This window comes from Poeciliopsis prolifica, unplaced genomic scaffold (assembly GCF_027474105.1).
Source record: "Poeciliopsis prolifica strain line A6 unplaced genomic scaffold, Auburn_PproV2 SCAFFOLD020, whole genome shotgun sequence".
In the NCBI taxonomy this organism is placed as follows: domain Eukaryota; kingdom Metazoa; phylum Chordata; class Actinopteri; order Cyprinodontiformes; family Poeciliidae; genus Poeciliopsis; species Poeciliopsis prolifica.
The window spans coordinates 3,604,502-3,623,282 of record NW_026562395.1 but is presented as its reverse complement, the minus strand read 5'-3'; the positions used below and the strand labels follow the sequence as shown (position 1 = coordinate 3,623,282).

Here is an 18,781-nt window from a genome sequence, read left to right as displayed (position 1 = left end):
CTGACAGGTGCCATGTGTTTTCCTCTGAGGCCTATTTCAGCATGACTTCATTCATGGAAAATAATAATAATAATAATAATAATAATAATAATAATAATAATAATAATAATAATAATAATAAAAACAAAAGCTTCCCTTCCCAGTTTTAATCAAAAACATTTTGCTGACAAAAACAGCACCATATATTTTGTTTGGCTGCCTCCAGTCAGAGAAATAAGAGAAATAAACTGCATTCCTTAAACTTTTTCATGGATTTCATCATGTTTCACTGTAATTTCATATTACTGACCAACAAAATGTTCTGCACAATTCAATACCAAGTTCCCATGTGATACGTTATGTCTGTGAACTTTGTAATTGACAGCCATTTTGGCAGGCATTTGCTATGACAACAGTAAACAAGCTACAAGTTTAGAGTTGCCTTGTCCCCAACTTATAAACAATAAGTACATTACAACTATTATTCAATCGCAATTTTTGAGTACTCTACCCACCTCTGTGTTGCAGTAAAATAAATATTAATATTTACTGGAGTACCTACTGCCGAACCGGCTAAATTAGCTTAGCTAATTAGCTCGATCTTGACAGGGGAGATTTTGTCAATGTGTCTGTCTCTCACACATTGGTCAAGAGCGTCCTCATATTTTCTTTTTGTTGGTCTCGAAGCCATGGGTTTGTTATGTATCGCGCATGTGCTTGACTACCAACATGGAGCACTTCTGGTTCAGACTTGTGGGAACGGCAAACGTGAGAGGAGATCAAACGCAAGATGCCTCTTTTGGTGGAAAACTAAACACCCTGAACATGGTGGCAGCATCATATTATGGGGTCTTTACTGGGAGAGTAACTGGTGCAAATGAACCTCAGAAGACTTGCAGCTGTTAATCAAAATGTTATGAAGACTTTTAGGGTACTTCCTGCTTAACAGGACACCTTTGCTGTTTCTTCTAAATTTGAAAACAACACAAAAAGGAGCTAATTCATTAGTCTTTGTAAATGACACCACTCATGCATCTCCTCTGTGTTCATAAGCGAACCCAGAGGAGATGAACTGCCTCAGGATTTCCAGCCGCTGTGGTTGAATGACTGCTATTCCACTGGCTGCACACGTCAGGACAGAGAGCGCTCGAGGACATTAAAGGACACAGATGAGAACGGACATCCGGAGTTCACAGCTCCACATCGGATCCTCTTCCGTTGAATATGCAGGTCATACATGGGCTCATGCACGAACGTGAATGTTTAGGATTGTGACGTGAATACGGACAAGGACAACCAAAGAGTTCCATGTTGATCCCCATGTGGCTTTGTGCTCCAAGGAGAGCAGCGAACGCCATCAGCAGGATTGATCTTTCCTGCTTTGTTCTGTCTCTTTAAAGTGATCACAGACAGTGGTATGTGCTGCGTTCATGTTGGCTCACTCTACAAACCCACACATCTCTGCTAAAAGTGAGATTCCTACCAAATGTTCCATTTCCAAGTTCCAGAATTTTACATTTCTATACTTTAAAAGCAATTTTAAAAACTTTCTGAACATATGAGTGAACCGTTTTGTCATCTTTATGTTTCTCAAACATAAAATATCACAATGACAAAGCAGCTTTCCAATTCAGTAGTCTAGTTGAGGGATACGTCATTCTTTTTCAGCATGTGGACCAAATTAAGCCACTTCTGGTTTAAAATATTACGAGTGGAACATCTAAAACCTGGAGTAGATTATCCTATATAAAGCAGTTTGAAATATGCAATATGTAGTTTTTTAAACTACCCAGAAAAACCACAGATTCATTTTGAAAACCTAACTTCACAAGGAACTGAAGCCAAACATCCCTTCGATATAAAAACAATTAAAAGCCCTTCATTTTCCAGAAATTTTGGATTTAAAGTTTTAGATGATAGTCAGAAATAAAGTTTGGAGCCTCAATTTTGATATATTTTTTTATTCTCATCAAGCCTTAGAAAATGTTATTGAAATTTTCCTGACTTTTAAGCCTGCCTAGGAACCCCCCTGTATATAGATGATCGTCGTCACAATGCTGATCTTATCCAGAAGCAAATTAAACACTCCCGCAGGAGATCAAGATGATCAGAAGTTTCCATTTTGAAGTTGGAGCCCAAAAGGAGAAATCACTAAATTAAAAGCCATGCTTGAGATGGCGGGGGTCATTGTTGCCTCTGAAGGTAAATGGATCGTGAAACAGTGAGGGAAACTCAGTTCATATCAACGCTCAGCCTCAAAGCGATTCCCTCCCTTTAATAATTTGATATACTAACTACATAATGATAGCATCATTTGTTCTTGGAAAATGATTTTTTTTCTTCCACTGCTTAATGAGTGCTGATAGAGGGAAGAAAGTTACTATATTACAAGATGATTGGAGTAAAAAAAAAAAAAACACATTCCCAATAATCAGCGGCACTGTGTAAGAATACATTTAACTGCATTAATTTGGTATGGAAACCACAAATGTCAGCTCAGGCTGCTGTTATTTCTGATGAGTGGACAGGAGGTCCTTTTTAATAGCAAGGTTGGCCTTTTTTTTTTATCATGGAAATGCACCATTAACTGTCCTTTGGAGCAGTTACATTAGCTGGCCACCTTCCAAAAAGCCAATTAATCAGCCTCTTTCGTCAAGCTGAGTCACCTGGCAAGATAGGATCCTTTCTGAAATATGTTGAAGTGTCGTGTAATGGAGGTCCTATTCAAGGATTTGGCCGAGCCGGGGAGTTTATAATAAGAATGAAGTGTCTGTAATTGTCGCTGGGTGAAAGGAGGAATGGAAGGGCCCTGTCAGCACCTTCAGAGAAGAGTCACGTGGCCTCTTCAACTTCCTGCCTGTTTCTGTGAAGCCACCCAAAGAGATCTGATTTAAACACAAATATATTAAACATTATAAAATTAGAAATACCCTGATTTAATCTGTGAGTATGCCATCTGGAACTCCAGTGGCCAAGAAAGCCATTCAAATACAAATAAAAACTAAAACAAATCTGCCTGTTTTTTTTGTGCACGACTTGTAAAGCTAGCAATTTATATGCTGGCTTGTAAAGCTAGCATATAAATTGCTAACATGCTGACAAAACAGTTTGGAAATTATGCCCAACTAAGTGCTTTTCAGCTTTTGCAACAACGTTCACAGCGAACAAGAGTGTAAAACATCCATCACTGTGGAAAAAACACCGCCAAAAACAGCATAAACAGTAACCATTCAATTTCATCATGCCTAAAGCAAAACATAATAATAATAATTAATGAAAAAGGGAGACATCTTTCATTTATGTTTTTAAATGTTATAAGCTGAATTATTAAGAAACATGCTAAGTATCCTAGCTTAGCAAGAATGTTTTGAGTAAGATATAGATAAAGTTGTTCAGCAGGAACTTTGGGACTAAGTATGGGTTAAACACATGAAAATACTCGATAATGTAAAGTTTGAAATCCTGCTGGTGCGTGATCTAAGTGGGATACAATCACAAAATTATTACTATTATTTTTTTTACAACACAGCACTTGATCAAGTACAATTTGTCTCTCAATTGCTCCTTTTTAAGTTCATCGTAACTTTTGTTTGGTTTGAGTGACATTTGAAATTATATTGAGTAAAAATTGAGCCATTAAAAAAACAACAACAAAAAACTGCATTGATCAGTTTTCTTGGTGTTGCATCAATTGGAGGAAAACCCATTAAGAATAGTTAAAGAAAGGCCAAACTTTGTTAGTATTAGAAAAGCAGCAACTTTTTAGTGTTAATTGAGAAAAAGTTTGATTTTAACACCAATATGTTCCAACTTTCTTTGTGAAATCTACAAGAAAAACTTTCTGCTGCTCATAGAAAAGTAACTAAGTAACTTTTTGGTACTTTTCACCTTTAAAAGAGCAGTGATAACCTGCATTTAAATAACTGTACTTGAGTAAATTATTTTTGCACCCTTTCCACGTTTACATACATTTATTTATATATTCCACACAATACACCTCTCTTTTTATTAGACTGATGAATAAAGATTAAGCACAGTATTACCACCAACAATATCATGTTCATTGATGGTTTAAGCCAGATATTTCATCCTCTCTAAGGAACAGAACATCAGATTTGTGTTGACTGAGTCTAGTCCAAGGGATAGTTTTTGGCATTGAAACACTGGGAGGCATGTGGTCATAATGTTATGGATGATATATGAAACTACAGCCCATCGTCAATCTTGTCATCAGTTGCTTTTAAAAATAGGGGACAAAAAAAGAGCCAATATAAAATACATCAAAGTCTTCCTATAAATACAAAGAAGTTATTGCGGTTGATTTATCCACCACTTGATTTGGCTATAAATTCCACAGATACTCCTCGGCTGAGAGGCTATATCACTTTCTTTTAAAGCTTTGGCAGCTTCTCTTTCATTCCCACCCTCTGACAGACCAACACTCGCAGGATGGTGCTCGTTCAATGATATACAAATAAAAAAAAAAAAAGAAAAAAGAAAGGATGCTCGACTTCAATTCCGCTGCTTCGTGTCTCATAGCAAAGCCATTTCTAACGCCCAAATGCTCTCCGTGTCGCTAAGCGATGTCCGGGCCCCATTTCCCGGTGCCATCGGTTGTTAGTGACAGCATAGTGGAGATGGAAAATTGCATATTATTTATCCAGCGTCTTCAATATGCCACTTTTCCACTATATAGCCTGCAGCTTGCAATTCATGGCACATGCACAGACCCACAAACCTGCAAAGACACATGAGGCACATGTTCGGCTGAATGCATGCAGTTCTGTCAAGGCTTAAAGCTTCCTGCCCTTTGCTACTTTTTTTTTCTCCCTCCCTTCTTCTCTTACCCGCAGCAGTTCAGTGACATTCTGCCCTGACACATCATTAAAAAGTGTCACAGGTTCTGGGGGAATGATTTCTGCCATGCTCTGGCTCCAAATGGGGAGGAGGAAACGAGCCGAGGAAATAAAGGAATGACGAACTGGAGTTGGACCAAGCACATAAAGTCGGGCAGACAGGAGGCTTGCTGTGTTTTTTATGTATTACATATGGGGAGGAAATTTGAGCTTGACTGAAAGCTCAATCACATTGCTGCTCTCTGGGTGTCATGGCCGCACGTTGAGGGGCAAATCATCAGGAACCAAATCGGAATGCAGGTGCTACGCCGCTGCTACTTTACGCCACGACTTTTCTCAGCCGCCCCTCGACCTTTGCTATCCATCTCCCTCGCTTAGATACGTTTTACAAGACTTCGCCCACCGTTCGTTTCCTTCCTGAAGGCGGCCTGACCCCCCGGTGTCTCGTTTCGGGAAACCAGCGTGGCGGGTTGTTCAGACAAGCGGGAAAACTTCTACCTCATCTGACTAACTCGCCTGCGCCCCTTGCCAACAGAGTGTGAGATTGAAAGAGTCCAGTGAACTGAACTGAGTGAGGTTAACCAGGATTTTATCTTAAAAGCTGCTGATGTGGGAAAGTTCAGGTAGCTCAGAAATTCATTTTTCTTCACAGAATCCTGTGGAAAAAGTTTCTCCGCAGCTTAATTATGTGGAAAGATTTCATAGCAATGATGAATCTATCTGGCGGAGATGAATATCTGGTTCCTGCTCTGGGTTACTGTCCCTTGCAAATGTATGCATACCACTCAATGTTTTACATTTTCATTACATCATATCCACAAACTTTCAAGTGTTAGACCAAAAAAGGATTATTGCACACATTTTGAGTTGAAGGAAAAGTATACTTAGTTTTAAAATCTTTTCAAGAATAAAAATCAGGAAGGTGTCTGATGCATTTGGAATAAGTTATTGTGAATATTTTACAGAATCACTTTTTTATGTATTTGGATTTATGCAAGTCTTTAGAGGTATGTCTCTTCCAGTTTTACACATGCACACACTGAAAAATAGCTCAAGTTCAGCCAGACTGCAAGGAGAACACCTGTATGCACCATTTTTTCTCTAGATACAGCTTCTTCATTGGAATCAGGTCTTGACTTCTTAAGCTGTTTTAACACATGAACAACCAATCAAATAAAGCATTTATCTCCAATTGCTGGACCAGGTGGAAAATTAAAGTCCACCCCAAAATCAAGTCTTTGCAGCCCTAAACAAGGTTCCAATAAAGTTGACTAATCATCCTAATCATCCCAGCTAAAGAAAAGCATGTCCAGAGCATGATGGTGCCACCACCATGCTTCATAATGGGTTACTGTGTTTAAAAAGGCTTGCGCTGTTGGTTTCCCTCCGCATGTTGACACTAAGACACTGGACTCTTCTCGTGTTGACCAGAAAGGTCCTTACATGACATTTTAAAATCTTTTTAAATAATCCTATGCTCACACGTCAACATTTCTCTGAATAAAATGCTATTTTTAATAACTGGACCGTATTTTATTGTGCTGTAGATTTTGTCTTACTGTACAGCAAGTTGTCGTTACTCCCATTTTTGTATATTTATTTTTAGGTGAAACCACATTCCTGTCACTTTTCTGCTGGTACACCCGAGTTTCCCCAATTTAGAGGCAAGAATGGTCATTTCTATTCTGTTTTGTTTTATAACCAAAGCTGTTTAAAACTCTTTAAGAAGCTATTTTCTTCTATGTTCCTGAGTCTTCATGACTGTGTTTGTTGAACAATGTTCTCCAACAAACATCTGAGCCCTTCACAGAGCAGCTGGGTTTATGCTAAAATGAACACGCACATTCAACCGCTTTTTACAAACCTCTTTTTGCCATTATCATCACAGATCAAATGACAAATGCTAAAGGTTTAATTCAAAAGGTGAGAAATTCTAATTCTGTGTGTGCTCTGAGTAATGAAACACCGATTGCTGAGGTCCGCACTGCCAGTAATTCAGCTCGCATGAGGCAGTATCTCCGCCTGCTGCCTGATGAGATCACATTATTTTTAGGGAATGAATCTCGCAGTGATGGGCCAAGGAAATTTGTCTGATATAACCTCAACTACATTTTAAAACAGCAATAAAACACTTTAAAATCATCACTGTGAAATTCATAGAGCCATAAATACCTCACGACCTCAGAGTTTTTCTTTTCTCCAGCTGAATATATGCGCCACAAGAGCAGGAGTACATTTACCTTCTCGCACACGCCGCTGTACCCAAACTCTCACCTTCGGACTCATTGATTGCACGGCGGTTAAAATTTGGCCTCCTGTACGTTGCTGTCAATACCCATCCAAGTGACATAACCTTTGATTATGATGAGCAGGCTGAAGGAATAGCTCACACCTGTTTACAGGATGGCGTATTTTTGAGTTTGGATACAGTAGAGCACATTCAGAGAGAACAGCAGTTCTGGGATTATGAACTGAGCTGGGATACATCTTAAGAACGAAGTTGATGAGCACTGGGAATCATGAGGGAAGAACATGGGGTTACCTGCCTGTTTTTTCATGCTGTGCATCGCTCAAGGATGACAGCTCTACATAAAACCTGCTCTAATGCTACTTCACACACCTACAGGGTCTGAGCTGTCAGTGATTAGCAGGTAACATCTTGAAGCTTTGGTTTCATGCTACAGATACAGCATGTGTTCAATGTAAAAAAAAAAAAAAAGAAGAAGATGAGAGAAAGTTTTCTTTTGCTTTGTTACCTGTACTCTTGACCTGGGGTCTTGTTTAATCCATTTGATGACAGTCTCATAGACCAGCTCCTCTGCCTTTGTGTTCAGGCTGTCGTTGGACAGATATGCCACCAGATCCTCCTTGGACACGCTTAAAATCTCCTCCTGACCCGCCACCTGAAAGGCAGTCGATAGTGAAAGATTTTTAATATGACATTTGAAATCATATTTTGAGGAAATCGTGCTGAAAGATCTTGTGTGGGTTGTCTAGTGTGTTCAAACATATGGCATTATGAAAAGAGAAGAGCTAAAATCCTAGGGAAATACAGCTGTTTTGCTGGTTTCCCATTGTATTTTTGCACACCGTCTTCCAAAAGTATTCAAACCCCTTGAAAATGACATTTTTAAAATGACACACTGTAACGCATTCTCACAATTTCATGTCATGTATCAACAAAAAGTTGGCCAATTATGAGCTAGAAGGAAAGAAAACATGGTTTATAGATTGTTTTATTCACAATTATAAACTCCTGCATGCATCTGTATTCAGTTCTTTACTCCGATACTCTAATGGAAAAATTTAAAAAGGTCACTTAGGTCACTTAAAGTATTATGTATTTTCCAGACACATACTGCCGTTTCAAAGCACAATCCAATAACTAACCTTCAGTTCTTTTGAAAATGCTTTTGTGAATACTGCATCCTTTTGATTTTCTGTTTTAATCTCATACAAAACAAGATTCCCCTGATTGTTTCACCCAAAGCAAGATGCTAGAAAATGATGAGAACAAGAAAAGGGGAAATGCAGCCTTAAGAGTTGTGGCATTTCGAAAGAAGAAATGATTGCTGGATACTGTATTTTTATTTCATGAAAATAAAAATGTGCCATTAAACCCCCAAAAAAGAAAAGCAGAGGCAAAGATAGCGCACAAATGCAGTCAATAACTAGTGATTTCACATACAGCAGATCTCTTTATAACCAGTGGCAGGCACATCGACCTACTGCTGTCTCTCCTGGCTGGAAGCCTCACAGCAGAGCTAATATATAATGTATAACTTTTTTCATGTTTGAAGGGAGACAGGCTGGTCGTTTTCCCCCAGCGTCCAGCTTTTATATTAGGCTAAGCTAACTGTCTCCAGGTGGGTAGCCTCATCTTTAATTGACAGACAGGGGTATTGACCCTGGTGCCGACAGTGACTCTGTGGAGAGAGACAAAAGCTATGAAGTGAGGCACCTTCGAACAGCACAAATGTGGTTTTGTCTAAGTCAGCTTTATTGACTGAAGTGGAAGGATTTAATGAAAGGAAGCTAAAACTAGTTTTTAGATTCACCCTAAAGTGGGGCACACTTGAGTATGAATGTAACCTTGCTGAAGACGTCTGCTGACATGCATCTAAATGTCCTTCATTACGCAGCTCACTGTGCTATCTGGATAAAACCTGCAAAAAGTACACAAAAAAAAGAAAAACCTTGTCATGTCACAAAAGCCTGACCAGAATGGAGTTGACCATCTTGGTTCAAAGACAAGAGGATACTTACTTATCTTTATCTACCAACCCTGAATAGGAGTATTTAGGGTTTTTTTTTTTTACTTTGGATCAACTGAAAATGTGTCGTATAAACAAAATTACCTTAACTTCGCCAACTTTTTCTGGCCTGTGAATGTGATACCCTGTGTCCAGGTGCATTATGGGATAGTGCAATACCAATGGCGGCGTGTCTTTTTCGTAAAGCCCTGTGCAATTTTGAACCAAATCATTCAGTTTTGCACAAAATTTTGCTTCAGTTGCTTCTCCAACTGTCAGTTAAAATAACAACCAAAATAAATTCACTGAATGTTTCTGATTATGAGACTGAAAGTGAAAGGTTCAGGAGCAATAAACATTGTGCTTTAAGTTTGAAACAAAAAACAAAAGCTAAAGAAAAGTGAATGCATTTATACCTTTATGAGGCGCCATCTTTTTTAAACCTATTTCTCTAAAGCCTTATAAATGGTTGGCTGTCTACATCGCCCCAACTTAATGTTAAGATGATGTATTTTTTTTTTATTCTTGCAAAGACAAGGTCAGAAAAGCTGCATGCTTTCAAACCCTGGAGTGTATTTTCTGATGCCATGCTCCGATGCTCTCATTTTCAATAGTGGGTAATTTAGTGCGATTTGCTTCCAATTTAAGCTAAAAAATAAAATAAGAAAAAAAAATACTGAGAAGTCTTTGAAGTTTTCTGTTTGTTAGTGGGTATATGTCTGTAATTTTCTCAGTAATTTATCTAAAAGCTGCTCTGTTACGAAGCAGAGCAGACCAAACTTTCCATGCACAATTCTGGTCAAAAGTGTGCATATACTCATTACTGGCATGAATACCACAATAATCAAACTTCAACTCAGAGGTAAAAAAGGGCTTTTGGTGACAAGAGTAACTGCCTTTTGTTTGAAGTGGAAGGATTTAATGATATTAAATATAAACATTTTGAGAGCAGGCATTTGGAGCATAAGTTTGAATTTACTGAGGACAAAATTATCCAAAAGGAAAAAATACATAAAATATAGCACTACTAAAAAATTGCTTAGTTAATATGATAAGTTCCATCCTGGAAACATATTTTTTATCCATCAATACGATTCAGGCATAATCCTGTATGGAAACCTGATCACTCTACTTGGCAGATCATTCAACAAGGCAGGTTTGGGCTTTTATAGAAGTCTAACATTATCCAGCATTATTCGCTCCAAAACCAGCTTCAATGTGGGTTAAGGATCACTGTCTAGCTGGAACATGATTTATTTTGGGCTAAAATGATCGCGGACAACCCAGGAACCGCATGGAAAATAAGAAAAATGTTTGAAGAAACAAAAATTATGCTTTTAAACTTTATAACATCTTAGCAACAGCAAAGCATGCTGGGGGTAGCAACACCGAAAATCAACAGCTTCATGGTCAAACTTGGAAATGGTTGGGAATTCCAACAGAACAGTAAGAAATGTACCGGTGCATAACTTCATCACAGGGACATTCAAAGACATTATTAACCTGGGAGAAACAAGTTAATTATAGTTTTGAAATGCCAGAACCAAAGGATCATATTTGACCTTACAAGAGCAAAAAAAAAAAAGAACAAAAAACATATTTTTGTGATAATTAATTAATCAAATTTCTTTCTAGATGTAAAGTAGATAATAAAGACGATCGATCTCAACTCACCTCAGGGAAGTTCTGAAGTGCAAACGCTTTGGCCATGTTATGGAGCTCAGTGCAGCTCATGGCCTCAGCCATGGCCAGCACACCCAGACAGTTAGCGGCAGTCAACTGTTTCTCTGGAGTCGATAAAGAAGGTCGGGAAGACAAGGAAAAAGGGACAAATAAGGGAGAGGGCGGAGAAACAAAGAAACAAAAGACAAGGGCTGATAGATTAAGACACAGGGAACAAAACACACTTCAGACATCCATAAAAAGATGTAAGAAGCCACAGAAACAGACAAAGCAGCTTCAGGTAGCACACACTCTGAGCCCACCGGGCTTTGTATCTGCCTGAGACTTAGGGAGAACAACTATAATAACTCAAAACAGCTTCGGGGACAAACAACTGGTGGAATCGATCGCTCACAACCCAGGCGTGAGGTGGAGGATATCAGGGAGCAGGATGTGGGATTAGCTGGGCCACTTCAAAGAAGTCCTGTCAGATCCCAGGATCTAGCAAGCGCGTGCGCAAGCACGCACGCAACAACAGTGTGGCTACCCTGACGGCCAGGCCAGCAGGAACAAGGCTTAAGCCATGTTCTGTGATCTCGCGTACCGGAGGAGCATTTACGGCGACGTCAATGAACACTGTTCCCGTTTATCACAAAAGACGTCCCTGTTGGACTGCGGGCCTGCACAGCGAAGCAGGCGGAGGTCGAGATCAAATAGTTTGCTGGTCGCTGAACGAGGCCTGATTAAATAATGACTATCAAAGAACAAGCAACACCAAGGTGTTTATCAGTAAAGAGAGTCAGAGAGTCTTCCCTAAACAAATATCAGACAATAAAAGGTCAGTGAAGCTTTGGTAAATCACAAATCAACAGAAGCCAAACCAAATGGTGAATAAAAGCAGGCCTGATGCCTGATCGGAGCTAATTTTGGGCCTTGACTAAGCAGATATGAAAATATTTCATATCAGTTGTTCACGTCTTCAAAGCATTATCTCGAACGTTTAATTTCTCTGATGTGACTAGGATCACAGCTTCATTTGTTGAGAATAAACCTTTGTGACTGTTAATACGAGCACTTTTTAAAAACTTTGCATGCTGCATGTGACATTTATAAATACAGTGTTTTGCAAAACTAATCTAATTTAACCTTTTGACATTTACATGCATTACATTTTCTTGTTTTAACCATAGATTGCAAAGTATTTCATAGGGGTTTTATATGATGGACCAACACAAGATAGCACATCATGCTGAAGTGGAAGGAAAAAGACACTCCTTTTACATTTAAAGCAAGTTAAGAAATGAGTTAATTGAAACCCTTTGTCCATTTGTCCTTTCACATAAAAGATTCAGGCTGCAACGTGGAAGCAGAAGGGATAAAAGTTCAAGGACTTAATCTTTGTGTAGGACACTGTACAAACAGACAAGCTTTTCCAGTATGCATAACCTCACAGCCAGTATGTGAGGTTATGCACATACGGTATGGAAATGTAAGTTTGGGGCAGAACTTACATTTCCTCCTGGAGTTAATTTATATTCAGCCCCTCTAAGTCAATACTTTGTAGAACCTTCCTTGGCAGCAAATTCATTTCACATCTAAGGACAAAAACCTTTCCCTGTTTTTCTCCAAAATAGCGCAGACTCAGTGAGAGTGGATAAAGAGTGTGTATTAATGTCGATTTTAACTTCTCCCGGGTGATCTGAAAAGTATTTAGGTTAAGACTTTGACTGAGCCACTGAACTAAGACATGCATCAACTCCTGCGCACTCACTCTGCCTCTCACCAGAACACATTTTTCTGCATGTTTGATGTGTAATGTGCATGGAAAACTGCAAACAAGACTTCTCAAAGCTTTCTTTAAAACATAAATAATAGAAACTTTTTTTTCACCACACTTCCACAAAGGGGAAATTCATATCATCCACGATGAGAAATTATCTTGGTGAAAGTTTCTCCCACCTGAGCTGTGCAGCTCCTCCAGAATAACAAAGGCCTGTCGGCTGTTTATCTGTTGAATTCTCTTTGTGTCTCATTTCACTTTAAAGCACAATAAAATACACAAACAGGGGATGTAACATGGCAAAGTGTGAAAAAGTTCCAGGAATAGTTCAGCTAGAGCGGCAAACACGCAAAAACGCTCAGGCTTTCCCTGAATCTCAGGGTGGATAAATAAAGGTCAAAGCGGTATACTGGAAATAGGTTGAGGAAATGTTTGCCATTTATCCTAGGTGTATTTGTTACAAACTTCAATAATTCTTGACGCAGTATCAATTCCTCTCTGCTCAAGGACATGCGCTTGTGCCTGTATTTCTCTCGTTCTAATGCGATGAAATGTCATGAATCTTGTCGAGGAAGAATGGATTGACGTCTCGCTGGCAATGAAGGTAACAAATGTGTTCTGCTTTTTTTCCCCCCTTTTTCCCAAATCGAGAAAAGCAAATCAATATCATGTGCTTCCAGTTCTTTACATTTTTTTTTTTCTGTTGCTGACCTTTATGCCGACATGCCCTTCCCTTGTGTTACAGATACCTCAAAACAATCTCTTGAATGGAATGCAAAAGTTGACATTTGCAGCTTTTTTGTTTGGTTGCCTGACCCACCGACATCTGCAACATGCCATTTGCCTTTCATGCGACCCCTTAGGACTCCTGAAACCACTCCCCTTGTATGCTCCACTTTCCGCACCTTTTGTTTTTTTATTTTTTTTATTTTTGGCGGGTATAAATCTGTTTAGCTATTTTTCAACTCCATCATTCTTCAGGCTAGAAGATTTGACATTTAAGTGACAATTGTTCCCTGACCTTTTTAGAAATCTGTGCTCGTGCTCGGTCCTGTCCAGTGGGAGCGGATCAGAGGCATCGTGCCCAGCTGAGAGAGTTAGCAAGTTGAATTCTAACAGAGCTATGAGCTGTGGAGACATGACCAAAAAGAGCATGATGTTTAACTCCAGGTGGAAATGTAAGTTCTGGCCCCGACTCTCACAACCAGACTGTGTGAGGTTGTGCATACTGGAAAAGCTTGTCTGTATATAAAAAATGATTAACTCCTTGAACTTTTTCTCCCCGCTGAATGTGATGGACTGACAAATTACATAATTATGAAATAGAAAGGATACATGGTTTTATTTGATTTCTTAATGAACTGAAACCATAATCCACTGCAGCCTCTAATAAAAGCCTGAAATGTGTGGCATGCATTTCTTTTTAGCATGGTTCAACACTTTGTAGTCCCAAGTTTTGCTAAAATTATGGCCACAAGTGATTTGTGTTATGGCTCTGCTGTCTTTGCACAGGGCTGTAATGATTCCTCCAATGATTCGAGTGCCTCGATTATTAAAGTTCCTCGAGGAAAATGCATCTGCCTCGAAGCTTCTTTAAATTATGTTTTATTATTTAGTGCACCGTGTTTGAGCCGGGTCGTTATTTGTCCAAGCTTGGACAGCCTCTGCTTTCGCCTATCAGTTGTCGCTAAGTGCTAGCAGCATAATGTCAAATATTCCAGGTTTTTGTTGTTTGTTTGAAGGACCAATAAGATGCTTGGAGTAAGACAGCCTTTCTCCTCCTGAGACTGCATGTGTACTGTTTCAAAGTGAACAAAGGGAAAACTCAGCTGGTATATTTATACCAGAGAGAGAGAGATTTCTGAGTACTAGTAAATATTCCTTTAAAACAGCCCTACTGTACATAGACTGAAATGTATGCTTATTGTTTATCGCTAAATATCTCATGCTAAGTCCAGCTTGATGGAGAGCTATTCTCAAGTCTGACAGAATCTTAATTGGATTCAGATCAGGATTTTGACTGTACCGTTCCATAACATAACTATGTTACATTTTGTTGTTGCTCTGACTGTATATTTGTCTTGTTGAAAGTTTAAACTCTGCCCGATTTTAAGTCCACTGCAGCCTCCAACATGTTTCCGAGGAAGATTGCAATGCATTTAGCTCCGCTCGCCTTCCCATCAGAGTTAACTCGCTTGTTTGCAACTACAGGAAAGGAAGATTTCCCACAGCAGCATGCTGTCATTACCACGTGTCACCATCTGCATAATCGGTTGATCTACAGTGATAGTTTTCAATAACTCATCAGTTTAGATCCAATCTAGATCACTGGATTAGAAGAGCTGGTTTTATACTGAGATAAAATCACATGTAGGCTGGCACACAATTGACTGCAATTTAAGGGATAGCAGATTAAAAGAGGAATGAGAACAAATACACACCACACTTTTCAGATTTTTTTTTTTTTTTTTTAGAAGCACCACCATTTATCATTCACATTCCATTTTAAAAATATGCACAAATTTGTGTTGGTATATCACAAACTCAAAATAAAATGCATTACATTTTCTGGTTGTAAGACAAAAGGATGCATTCATTTTTAAGGATATGAATCTTTTTGCGACATGTTGCATCAATCAGAATGGTCCACAATGACTTACCTAGGAAGGAGACGCAGACTTTGCAGAAGGTGTTGAACTGGAACTTGTTGGCGGCCTCCAGCAGCGTCTTGGCGTTGGCCGAGTCGATAACCAGTGAACCCGTGTAGACGAACTCCAGCAGCAGCTCCAGCACATCGGCGCCGATGTTGCTCATGGTGAGCTCCAGCATCTCGCCCCTCTTTGTCTCCCCTGACGACCTGATCAATCAATCATGGCAGGGAGACGAGGCAAGTTTAGGGAAGTGTTCTCAGGAAACGCAACAAAGAGCAAACAAAAACAAACAAACAAAAAAAAATGGACAGAAAAAGGAAGACAGGGATACAAAGACATGTATGCAACACACAACAGACAGCTAAAACAAGAGTTGGGAGGAAAATAAGAGAATTGTTACACAACAGTATAACACAAAGAGGAAAAGGGAAAAAAACAGAACTGTGGATGGTTTCTACTTTTCTATGGGCAGGGGGAAGCAGATTTACAACTATAGCGCTGCATCTGAAACAAAATGTCTCCTCTGAATAAAGATTAGGCAAAAAAAAAAACAGAAATAAACAAACGGAAAAAGTTATTGCTTTTGACAGAAAACATGCATTTTATGGCTGGTTGCATGTATGCGAGGAGTTTATTGCAAAGCAAGCATACATGACAGGCTTAACGGAGAAAATGGAGAGACGAACATGTGAGGAATATATGCTGGTCAAAGCTTGTTGCAACTCGCTGTCCGTGAGCCTACTCTGTCGTGTTGGATATCCAAGCTTGCATGTCCACTCCTACTGGGATGACGTAAGAGGTGCCAGGGAGTGCTTGGATGCACAAATTAAATAGAATATGATATCCCTTCGTAATGCAGGGCCCGATCGGACGCTTTCAGAACTGGGTCACGTTGTGACTTTACTCGGATCAAATGGCCAAGATTAGTTCTCGTGCAGCATCCCCTTGGGGAGGTATGAGAGCATTAAATAACACCTTACCACCCATGTTTAATGTCCCATGTGAAACAATAATCCACTCAAGGGCAAAATAAATGGAATCAAAGCACCGCAGACTGCATGCCCCCTCTACCATGTCTCGCTCCCTGCGGATATGGACATCAACAATATAAAAAGTAGCCTGCATTAAGATGGATGGAGGCAGTTTGCTCCTGCCAGTCATGCCGGCACGATGATTATGTGTTGTCTGTCTCTGCGAGCGTGTGCATTCACAGGTGTCTGTTTCCCTCTTATTTTGAAGGAATAAATTAGAGAGTGGCGACAGCATTTAGTGAGACGAAGACGGCCAAAACAAGAAAAAGTAAAAGTAAAAAAAACAAACAAAAAAGAACCGACACGACAGACGGAATGGTTGGAGTGAAGGCTAGAGATGGGAAGCAGAGGAGGGTTGAGGCGATTGATGACGAGGAAGCAAAAAGGAAAAGGGAGGCAGGGTGAGACGGTCCTTCCACAGGGAGCCAGCAGCCATCCTTCTGAGGGGAAAATTTAGGTGTGTTCCATGACTGTACCCTGGTCTTTTAAATAAGAGATGTCCCCGCCCACCCCGGATAAACACGCCATCACACCTCAACAGAGCCATTGTCCCCGCTGTAATAATCATCAGTAGCCTGTGGTGTATGAACTGAGGCGTTAGTCGTCATTTATGAGGCGCATGAGAACGAAGAAGGTCATCCAAAATAAAAAAACAAAAAAAAAACCAAAAGACAACCGCGTTTGACTCTGGATGGACATTGGCTGAAAAAACCAAAGTGGTTACAGTTTTTCCTCCTGCAAAGCAAAAAGCCACACAGCGTTATTGCCCTTTTTCCTTTCAAAGCCCTGCAGTGGGGGCAGGTAGCAAGACAGAAAAGAAAAAAAAAAGGGGAAAGAGGTGTGTGTGTGTGTCAGGGTTAAAGTGATGGAGGGAGTTGGGAAGAAGAAAAGGTAGGAAGAGGAGAGGGGAGCTAAAAATAAAAGAAGAGCATGCTCATCATCTTGGTCAATTAGTGCAATGGGAACCGGCTCAAGTGGCAGTTTGTTTTGTCTAAGCACTTATGTTATGGAAATGACTTTTCCGGAGCTCTCCAAAAGAGGTGGATATTTATGCTGCGTTTGATTGCAGACGCGAATTTAAATATTGAAAGAGGGAGGCAGTGAGGACAGGAGAGACAGAGGGAGGATAGATAGGGCAAGCAGGGAGGAAGATTGCCACACTCAGGTAGAGAAATCATTTTGTGAGGAACGCAACACTTATTCAAGAAGGAAATTTTGTAGGACAACCTGCAAGCCTGTCAACATTACAAACACAGCCACGCACTTCCTTATTCATCTCAGAGCCTAAAAAAAGCCAGTTTACGGGGAGGGAAAATGCATCTAGTTGGCTCTAACCAGACCATTTTTCAAGGGGTGAGAACGTGCACCACAGAGATATGCTAAAATAGAGGATGCAAAGGAAAGACCGGCTGCACTAAAAATGGCTCGCATTTAATTTCTGTCGCAACATAAATCAGATATGAGTTGTATTAATGGATTTAACAAAAGGTTTATCAGTGCTGGGATTCTGACTGTTTTCCCCTTCCCTTTTATTACCGTTTTCCTGAACGGAATTTATGGTATTTATGATCTACAGTGTGTTGCTCTTAAACAGGCGCAGAAACAAGCGGACCCTCTACAGGACGAAGAGGACGGGGTGACAGGTGGAGAGGTTAAAGGCTCCAACCATCCATCCAAGTGTGAACATTGAGCCATCACCACCGATAGGATGGGGGAGTGATGTGGACATTGGATTGACAGAGATGCCAAAAACTTTTCTTGACCTGAAAAAGTTAACTTTGAGGACCAATTATCAGGAAGTACTACTTTGGCAAAAAACAAAAAAAAACAAAACAGAAAACCACATTTGGATCTGATCTCAGCTCAATGTTGTCCAATTTGATCATTTCTATAATTGTGATTCTGAGAAAAGCTATAGTTGGTCTGGTGTAATGATTACTGCCAAGAGGATTTCATCATCTAACTGTGGCTTTTGAAATCAGATTTGTGGGTAATCAGATTTGTGGGTAAAAGATAAAGAAATTATTCTAGCTCAATAGTCTGCCCATGATTGGTGCTACTTTCGAACAAAACTTTCGGAAAATGCTGACACAAAACCTCTGCAAGAGATTGTTGAACCACATGTAACATTAAAGCACTAGTACAATTTTATGGGGCCTCCAATACTCTATTTTTAACATGATTTTTATTGATCAAAGTTGAAATAGAAAAAGTGTTTACTGTGTGTCATCTCTAAGGCTTTGTTCCACTACTTTACTCTGTGGAAAACCTGGAGTATATGTGATGTGACAGAAGGTGAGTTTAATGCTTAAAAGTCATTAGTGTCATCATTTGGCTCCAGGTGGGCAAATTAATTTCTGAAATTAAATTTTAAATTAATTTCTGAAATTTTGGTTCAGAAACCGGAATGTTTATTTCGTATAATTGGGTCTTACCAAGTATATGTTTTGCTTATGGAAAGCATAAGCTCATCTAAGGACAGGCACTGGGTTACAAAGATACTGCGTCAAATAAATGAAACAGATGGTTTTACTCATTTATTTTATTCCTACTGACTAATTTTGCAGAG

The 18,781-nt window shown here is 39.6% G+C and overlaps 1 protein-coding gene across 2 annotated transcripts in view; it reads right to left on the bottom strand.

Moving 5' to 3' along the window:
* The window catches only part of LOC129368995 (kelch-like protein 29), a 250,869-nt gene that overhangs the window by 79,250 nt on the left and 152,838 nt on the right, over positions 1-18,781 (bottom strand). For both annotated transcript variants that reach the window (XM_055044230.1, XM_055044229.1), the window contains exons 7-9: positions 15,191-15,387; positions 10,763-10,875; positions 7,592-7,738 (exon numbers count right to left, since the gene is read on the bottom strand). In XM_055044230.1, the coding sequence (XP_054900205.1) occupies positions 7,592-7,738; positions 10,763-10,875; positions 15,191-15,387 (457 nt within the window). The remainder of the gene's footprint in view (positions 1-7,591; positions 7,739-10,762; positions 10,876-15,190; positions 15,388-18,781) is intronic.